Here is a 9330-nt window from a genome sequence, read left to right on the forward strand (position 1 = left end):
AAAATTTTGCCCATTGATTCCGCACGTAGAGTAATTTTCGTCGAGCAGGCGTGCATGCAGCTTGAATTGATCGAGTACCAGTAGGAGGAGTACGACGTTATTTCATGCATCCCAACAACGGAGTCTCTCCACACCCTCGAGGGCAGTGGCGGAGCTATGTACGAGAGGCTGTGGAATCCCTTTAACCCCTCTAGCTTTTTTCACAAACATCATTGTAGCTTTTGGTTTTTTACTTGTTTAGAATTTATAAAAATGATCCTACTAAATTACTCTCCTCATCCAAGTTTGAACATATATACCCTAAGCAAATGACATTAAGATCAAGGACACCAAAATATTTATCATTCTCGAAGTAATCCTCATCGGTTAAGTTGTTTCATTGCTTCGTGTTCTATCGATTGCTCATTTTTAAATATTGCATGTCATTGCAACACATTTAATAATGCACATTTACTCTTTATACCACATACATAATAGTAGTCGATTAAATCTCGGCAGGACCCACCACATATCATGTTCTATACGGAAACAACCTGTGGATATAGGAGGAGTTCCGGATAAGAAAAAACAACCAGAGTTCTACATGGAAACGACAAGAACTACTCGGATTGTATTCATATTGGTTTCCCTAGTTCTACTTGGACAAGGGGACACCTATGGGTATAAATACAAGACCCCCTAGGAGGAGAGGGGAGACACCCACCACAATCAACATACACGGAACAATAGATCAAGACACAAGATCAACATACAAGCCAACATACGTCAAGACAAGACGCTAGGCACGAACTCGAGGAGAAAGACTACCCTGTTGTCGACTACGAGTCAGAGCTTCAGACCGCCATTTCGATAACAGGTAGATAGGCTACCCCAAATATTGTAGTGGTGTGATTATGATGAATAAGAGCAATATTGGCTTCGGTCAACAGGATGTAAGGTTATTAACTGACAATTCAGGGGCCCGAACCAGTATAAAAATCCTCGTCTCCGTCTCTTTTACCTCAGTCTCGCGTATACCCTAGTACCAACAATCCCCATACTATGCAAATACCGGAATCACGACATCAAACGTCGACAGTGGCACGCCAGGTAGGGGAATTTTAGTGCTTCAGGATTTCGACGAGATGAGTTTAAGAGATGGATTCTCCGACAACGAGCTACTCGACGACTTCGGACCGGGGAGATCCAACCCGACCAGAGTACGTCTCCCGACGAGATCGGAACCATCATCATCAGCAATTTGATCCATCAAGATCGCTCAAGCCTCGAGACGTCGTTGCGGGAGATATCTGTTCGCTATTGTTGATCACGAAAACTTCGCCTGGTCCGGTCAACTACGGAGACTCTCACCAGCCAGAACGTCGTCCTATAACACGATATCGGGTTTGTCGTTCCAACTCTTTGTATTTGATTTAATCTCATCCTAATTAATTACACTAATCAGCTTCCTGATTGGTCCATTTTTCTTTGTGCCATGGCCGAGGTCCTCTGTCCGGGCACACCGTGCGTTGCCATGGAGAGACAACAACCGACATGCATGAGAAGCCTCAAGCTCAACTTGATTTGGACTCTGCCACGTAGAGCTGAGGACATGCATCGGATTTCGTACAGTACTCCGACATGCATGACGCGTACGCTGTACGCACGTCTCGCGGAATAGGACCAATACATGCATATGGAAAGTTACCAGGTAGCTGTCCACAAGCAATAATCATCAAACACCCAAAACGAGGTATTTAAGATTAATTTTTTAAATTAGTCTAATAATTTCGTACATACATCCGGCATGTATCTACAAAGTACGCAATATTTTATATACAATTTATCATATCTATTTTTCCAATCTATACAATATTGTCAGATCTATGATTTATTATGTTTACCCAGAGCATATTTTTTATACAATATCTATTGTGCAAGTGTCCCCGATGTTAAATCGACAACGGTTTAAATTGGGGGCTCGCCCTATTTTCTTCAGTATAAATCATGCTTGTTTACGGTTTACATAATGCTTGATATTTAATCTGCTCGCTATATCCTGATAATACTAGAAGATTCATGCAGTTTTTTGAGTTCATATTCGATATTCTATGCTATATATCTTGCCTTCTAGAAAATATTTTTCAGAAACAATTGAGCACTCGAGTAGGTTGTGGTCGAGTATACCGCATTATCGAGAACGATCTCGACAAATGCAGAGTCGTCACGCCAACCTACCAACGAATACTGACGACCTATCTCATAGCACCGGCCGTGGCTGGACTATTTGAGAAAAGGTTGTTAACGGATAATTTCTCGTGAACATTGTCGGCTTGATCACCCGACATGATTGTGAACGGACATCCGGATATGCTATAAGTTGGGTATGTGAGTCATGCTGGCCACATGATATGCACATAAACCAACTTTAGCACCCCTATAGGTGACTAAGAGACTCCTGCTCCTGGTTCTTGAACCAGTAAAACGTAGTGATCTCTCTCGCCTTACTTTAAGTGGTCGAGTTACGACTACTATCTGGTCCTCGACCAGCGGTGTAGCGATTCTCCCACTATCTCCACTTCTAGTGGTCGGGTTACGACTACTATCTGGTCCTCGACCAGCGGTGTAGCGATTCTCCCACTTTTTCCACTTTGAGTGGTCGAGTTGCGACTACTACCTGGTCCTCGACCAGAGGTGTAGCGATTCTCCCACTACCTCTACTCTAACAAAGTTGACATCAGGTACACAATATCGCCAAGTGTTTTACCCAGAGATGCCTTACCACGATGACACCTAGCGTTGAAACCTATCCTCGTGTCCCTTTACGCCGTCTTGACAAGGCCTCCAAGGAATCTAAGGGAACTTCGGCTGAGGATGCCCAGAGCCGATAAGGCCTTGTCGGATCCTGTAGAGACAAAAGATCATGTAAGATCTGGTCATGTAAGAGTTCTCGCCGTGCGTATTAACCAAGCCGTGTAATCGGAAATTGGGTTTTCCAACTTCACGGCTGGGGTCTAGGATCAGTGCTTGTTCAACCGAGGCAGGTCAAAGGTCCAAGAGCCTTATCTCCCGAGAACGATTCTCCGATGACAAGGCTGGGGGCTAGGGAGAGTGTATAATTCAACAAACTGACTGATCGAAGTCGGTAAAAGAGTAGACGCTCATATACAAAACATTGGTCTGTAAATTTAATTCATTTTCAGTTTTCCATACATATTATAACATGTCACCCTTTGAGCGTTCGCTTGGGGGCTATTTCTATCTAATATTATTTTCTGAGTATTGATTTCAGGAAAATTCTATTCGACATTAACGAAGACTCCATGTCTCTATGGTTCTACACACCAAGATCGACTAAGGCGAGTACGACAAATATTGACAAGGCTTCGTCGCAGGCTCACGGTCGATGGATCTCGACAAGGAATACGGAATGAAGAGATGGTGTACCCGCTGAGATAAAATTTCTTGACTTCAATCCAAATTCTCGATTTCAATCCAAATTCTCGATTACAACAAGATGGGAGACTTAGTCGTATGCTCTGTACTTTCTTAGTTGACGTCGGAGATTGACTCAGACAAACCCTTTAGGTGCCCGCACGAGGCTGATAAAGGAAGCCTAACGTTATCTCTGAACTCACCGAGAATAGTCACATGAGCTCGATAACAGTTACTCCAAAGTCTGTGCGCGGCTGAGAATATGAATTCGTTCATTTGCATTGAAGTCGGAGACTACTGTTAGGGTTATGGATACCACATACCTAATAGTAGTCGACTAAATCTCGGCAGGACCCACCACATACCATGTCCTATACGGAAACAACCTGCGGATATAGGAGGAGTTCCGGATAAGGAAAAATAACCAGAGTTCTACATGGAAACGACAAGAACTACTCGGATTGTATCCATATTGGTTTCCCTAGTTCTACTTGGACAAGGGGACACCTATGGGTATAAATACAAGACCCCCTAGGAGGAGAGGGGAGACACCCACTACAATCAACATACACGGAACAATAGATCAAGACATAAGATCAACATACAAGAAAACATACGTCAAGACAAGACGCCGGGCACGAACTCGAGGAGGAAGACTACCATGTTGTCGACTACGAGTCAGAGCTTCAGACCGCCATGTCGACAACAGTTAGATAGGCTACCCCAAATATTGTACTGGTGTGATTATGGTGAATAAGAGCAATATCGGCTTCGGCCAACAGGATGTAGGGTTATTACCTGACAATTCAGGGGCCCGAACCTGTATAAAATTCCTCGCCTCCGTCTCTTTTACCTTAGTCTCGCATATACCTTAGTACCAACAATCCCCATACTATGCAAATACCGGAATCACGACATCAAACATCGACATACTACTTATAAAACTAATTACATAAATGAGAGCTAATTCGCGTGACAAATTTTTTAAGTCTAATTAATCCATAATTAGCGCATATTTATTGTAGCATCACATAGACTAATTATGAATTAATTAGGTTCAATAGATTTATCTCGTGAATTAGTCCAGGGTTATAAAATGCGTTTTATTAATAGTCTATGTTTAATATTTATAATTAGTATCAAACATCCGATGTACTCCCTCCATCCCAAAATGTTTGACGCCGTTGACTTTTTTAAAAATATTTGACCATTCGTCTTATTCAAAAAATTTAAGTAATTATTAATTCTTTTCCTATCATTTGATTTATTGTTAAATATACTTTTATGTATACATATAGTTTTACACATTTCACAAAAATTTTTAAATAAAATGAACGGTCAAACATATTTAAAAAAGTCAATGGCATCAAATATTTAAGGAAGGAGATAGTAATAGTTTTAGTCCCATCTAATCTAAACAGGATCTTAGACGCATTTGGTGAAATTTCAATCGTCAGCCCATCGAGAGGGAGACTGTGTATACAGCAAGAGGTCAAATTTTAATCCCAAAACAACTCAAATGTTGTTGACAGAGCAAAGCTCGTCTCGCCTCCGAACCACAACTCTCACCTGTTGAGAACTGTTGCTCGTACGCTTACGCCTGGACGGCACCCCTCACCTGACCACTCCACAGCATGTAGTACTACCACTGTAGGAGTAATAATTTTAAAAAATATTGCCAAGGACGGTCATTAATTTGATTGAGCCTTGAGGACAAACAGGATTCAGCACAATCCAAGCATACTCCTACTACTAGTAGCACTACAGGCTAGTAGTAGACGCGGTCAGAGCTCGTACAGAGAGATGTGTTGGCAAACCACCCGATCAATCCCCCCGGCGCAACCGCGCGCGGATCATCTCCACTTCCCGATGCATTCCTAATGCCGGTCTCGTCCATCGTCCTTGCTCTCTCTCTCGTCCCAACCGATCTGATGCCTTCATCCTGTAGCATCTCTCTGTCTCTCTCGCGTCCCAACCATAGGAGGATTCGCAGAAACGATCTGCAGAATGCACAGTCACTTCTCCGGCAACAACTCCCTCCTACTGCGGCTACTGTCTCTCTCTGACGATATGGCACGCTGCACCACCGGGGGAGGGGATGGAGAAGGAGAAGGAGGGACATGCAGAAAGAAAGATTGAATAATCGCACCTTTTCTTCTCCAAGGCCTCACATCCCATTAATGGCAAGGGGCATGATGACCGAGCGTGAATTGTCGCGCCATGGCCCCACATGTCAGCTACAGAGACCCGTCGACAAGACGCCAGCTACGGGACAGGAGAGGGATATTTTAATTTTAATTCGCATGTCGAATTTCACATGAAATTTGGTTAAAATCCGGGCAAATATATCGTGGACGATCGATTCGAACGTGCGAAGTGTTCAAAGACCGACATTCCTATTTTGTGACACGGGTTCAACACACATGTGCGAAACACAGCCCGCGCGCACGATTAAATGCAACAGGATTTATTAATAAGTACTAGCCATACACAACAGTACAGAATGTGAAAAATGCTGAAAGATTCTAGTATAAAATCAAGGTTTAGGAGAGCAAGGTTAATAGTATAGCCAACTACTGGCTCCAATTCATCTATAGCCAATCTAATAGCCAATTCATACAATAATTACTTATTATACTATTAGCATATGGTCCCACTATCATACACATATTGCGTCTTGGAGTCCGTGCTGCAGCTGGCTACAGATTTGTATCCCGCTGCTCTTATCTCTCATCTTTTATGCTTAGTTTGTTGGCCAAACTCATCTTTTATGCTTAGTTTGTTGGCCAAACTTTTTTCAAAGTAGACGGACACACATTTAAAACATTAAACGTAATCTAATAATAAAATAAATTACAAATTTCACCTATAAACTACAAGATGAATTTATTAAACCTCAAAAGATACACTGTAGCATTATATAAAAGATTCACTGTAGCATTATGGCCCTGTTTAGATCCTCCAATGGCAAAAGTTTTACCATTTATAAAATGGCACTTTTTGCCATTTTGGATCTAAACACAAGTAGCAAATGTTGACAATTTGGCATTTAGCATTTGCTAGTCCATAGTAGCAAATTGTGCCAAAAAGTGCTTTGGAACCACTCCCTCTTTCTCTTTAGTGCTAGAATGGCAAAACTTTAACATGCATCTAAACACCAGCTAGTACTTTTGCAATGTCAAAACTTTTGCCACCAGAACTTTTTACCATTTGGAACAAATGGATCTAAATATGCCCTATATTGTCAAATCATAGGGTAATTAGCTTACAAGATTCATCTCATAATTTGCGTGCAAACTGTGTAAATGGTTCTTGTTAAATTTGGAATCTAAACACGGCCATAGCCGTAAGCCAAGGTTCTTTTAGAGTGAGGGAGTACTTCGAAGCAATTACAATCTGGATTACTAATTCTGTGATGTACTACTGATACCCTACACAGTACTAGTAACTCTGGATTAGTAGTACCTGGCACCTGCACTATCGACAAAATTGTTTTTAGAAGTCTGTATAAGCAATTCTATGCTCTTTAATGGGAAGGCAATTCTGTTATGCATATAATGGAGTAGTAAACCACTGTGCACTTCAGAAGCAAATAAAATAAAATAAATACATAACCAAAAATTATCTAAAACCAAATCCTTCATAGTTTAAGCCGCACATTCCATTTAGCACAACTTTCGTTGTGGTTAGTAGGACATCAACCGGGCATTGCCATAGCAAATACTCGGATTATTGATCGGAGGACGCGGTACTTAGTACTAGTAGAGTTAAGTTAACAACACACAACAACGAAGGATTATCGATCGGCTCAAACATAACAGCCACTACACATATGATTACAACACAACAACGGCAGAACTAGTAGTTCTATCTGCTACTACTACAGTAGAAACGAACAAGGAAAGACTACGAACAACCAAGCCAAGCCAGCCTCTCTATATGAATCTATCTCCCGTTCTATCCTTCCATGCATCCATTGATCGATTTGGACAATCGGTAGGGATAGAATGCAAGATAGATACCATGCGCAACCCACGCCGTCGCCGGAGACGACGCCGACGACGACGACCAGCTAGCGTGGGCGCACGACGAGGCGGCCGACCACGTGCGCCTTCGTCTGCTGCTCGCCGTCGCGCGGCGGCTCGAACCACACCGGCAGGAACTCCTTGGTGCGGCAGGGGAAGCACGACGCCGAGAAGTGCGCCACGAACGCGTCGAGCCCCTGAAGGTAGGTTTCCAAGAAAGGGGGCCAAGATCAAACACCTATCGGCAAGCAAGCAAGCGCGCGGCGCGGCGAGCGAGAGCGCGAGCGCGCGTACGTACCTGGATGGCGGCGGGCACGACGTCGCAGACCTTGCCGGACATGGCGGCGTCCCAGCGGTGGTCCTGGAGGAACGCGCGGAGCCGCCGCGCCGCGGTCGCCGTCGTCATGTTGACGAAGGCGTACCCCTTGTTGAACCCAGTCCTATAGAAAGAAGAAGCGCACAACCACCGTGTCAGGTCAGGAAGAACAAGATGAAAGGAAAGAAACCCTAGATTGGAGTAGTATACGAACTTGAAGTCGATGGGTACGTAGAAGAAGTCGTATTCAGACTTCACGACGCTGCGGCCGCCGCCGCCGCCGCGGCGGTGACACTTGCCGTTCTCGTCGGCGCAGTGCTGGTCCAGGATAGCCATCAGCCTCGCCTTCCTGGTCGATGCAAAAAAAAAAAAAGAAGAGATTAGATTAGATCTTTTCTTAATCTAAGAGTAAAAACAAGTAGATTAAAGAAGGGTCGTGGCTAGAATCGAGGAAGATTTTGGTTGAAACTTACAGGAACTTATTGGGGATGTTCCTTATCATCAAGGAGGTAGTAGTAGCTGTGAACCCCAACGCGCATGGCGGCGGCGGTGGCGGCAAAAGCGCCGCTCGAAAAGCCTTGGGAAGGCGGATCGCCGCCGCCTTTCTGCGACGAGTGCTGCGCACCGTGCGGATGAACGGCTGCGGCTCGTCGCCGTCCACAGCTTTCGCGGTCTCCACGCCGCCGCCGTCCTCGATCTCCGTGATCTGGCAGCGCGTGGCGTGAGCTGCCGGCGGCGGAGGCTGCACGACGCGGTACACTATCATCACCGGCATCACCGGCGGCGGCGGCGCGCACCCAGCAGCGGCGTGCGGGAAGGCAGCTTGAACCCCCACCGGAACGAAGCAGCCCTGGAGGCAGGCGGCGCAACCGCAGGTGGTGGGAACGGCGACCGGCGGCAGCGGCGGCGGCGGGAGCAAGGACTGTGGCGGCGGGCAGTACTGCTCGACGGCCATGGCGCGTGCCACCGGCGGCTCCCATGGCGCCGCCGAGGCGTTGAGGCGAGAGAGGCAAGACATCTCGCGCCAAATCTAGCCAAGAAAAATTGGGGGTTCGGATGGGGAGAGGTGAGATCGATTGTTGAGGGAGAAAGCCATTATATACAAGAGGAGGAGTACTAGTGCTTTGGCCCTGGCCTTTCGCCGAACACCCCGTGGGCATGCACATGTCACGTGGCTACACACGGTCACTACTCCCTCCAAATCGTGTCAAGCAAGGAGTAGTAGTAGAAGCAAACAGCTGGTCCATTGGATAGCCTAAAAGGGATCATTTGGAACCCAAAACTATCGTGTCAGGTTAGGAGTGCTAGTTGTAGCAGCAGTATGGTTTGTTTGGCCCTTTCAATTTCAAACCTATGATTAATTAAAGTCCCATTTGATTTATATGAAAATCATAAAAAAAAAACTTTAAGGGCCCCTTTGAATCATAGGAATGAAAAAACAGAGGAATAGGAAAAATATAGGATTCTGATAGGAATGCAAGTGTAAAACAGAGGATTGCAAAACACACGAACAACATAAGAATGATCGTTTGATTGGACCACAGGAAAAACATAGGAATCGGATGAGAAAGATAG

General features: G+C 44.9%; 1 protein-coding gene across 1 annotated transcript; it reads right to left on the reverse strand.

Annotated features, from left to right (window-relative positions):
• Nucleotides 1-7018: 7018 nt before the first annotated feature.
• On the reverse strand, nucleotides 7019-8823 carry LOC4347668 (protein MEI2-like 6). The gene is made up of 4 exons (NM_001422917.1): nucleotides 8229-8823; nucleotides 7970-8104; nucleotides 7738-7879; nucleotides 7019-7636 (listed from the first exon to the last, which is right to left on the reverse strand). The coding sequence occupies exons 1-4, from the start codon at nucleotides 8771-8773 to the stop codon at nucleotides 7487-7489; spliced, it is 972 nt and encodes a 323-aa protein (NP_001409846.1). The 5' UTR covers nucleotides 8774-8823; the 3' UTR covers nucleotides 7019-7486.
• Between the last annotated feature and the right edge of the window lie 507 nt (nucleotides 8824-9330).

Source organism: Oryza sativa, chromosome 9, assembly GCF_034140825.1.
Source record: "Oryza sativa Japonica Group chromosome 9, ASM3414082v1".
NCBI lineage: Eukaryota > Viridiplantae > Streptophyta > Magnoliopsida > Poales > Poaceae > Oryza > Oryza sativa.

Bases quoted from the DNA above. Each gene is read 5' to 3' on its own strand.
- LOC4347668 (NM_001422917.1), bottom strand. From the start codon at position 8,773: ATGTCTTGCCTCTCTCGCCTCAACGCCTCGGCGGCGCCATGGGAGCCG. The intron at 8,105-8,228 runs GTAAGTTTCAAC...TGCATCGACCAG, and splicing joins AACATCCCCAATAAGTTCCT to GAAGGCGAGGCTGATGGCTA. The intron at 7,880-7,969 runs GTTCGTATACTA...TTCTTTCTATAG, and splicing joins TACGTACCCATCGACTTCAA to GACTGGGTTCAACAAGGGGT.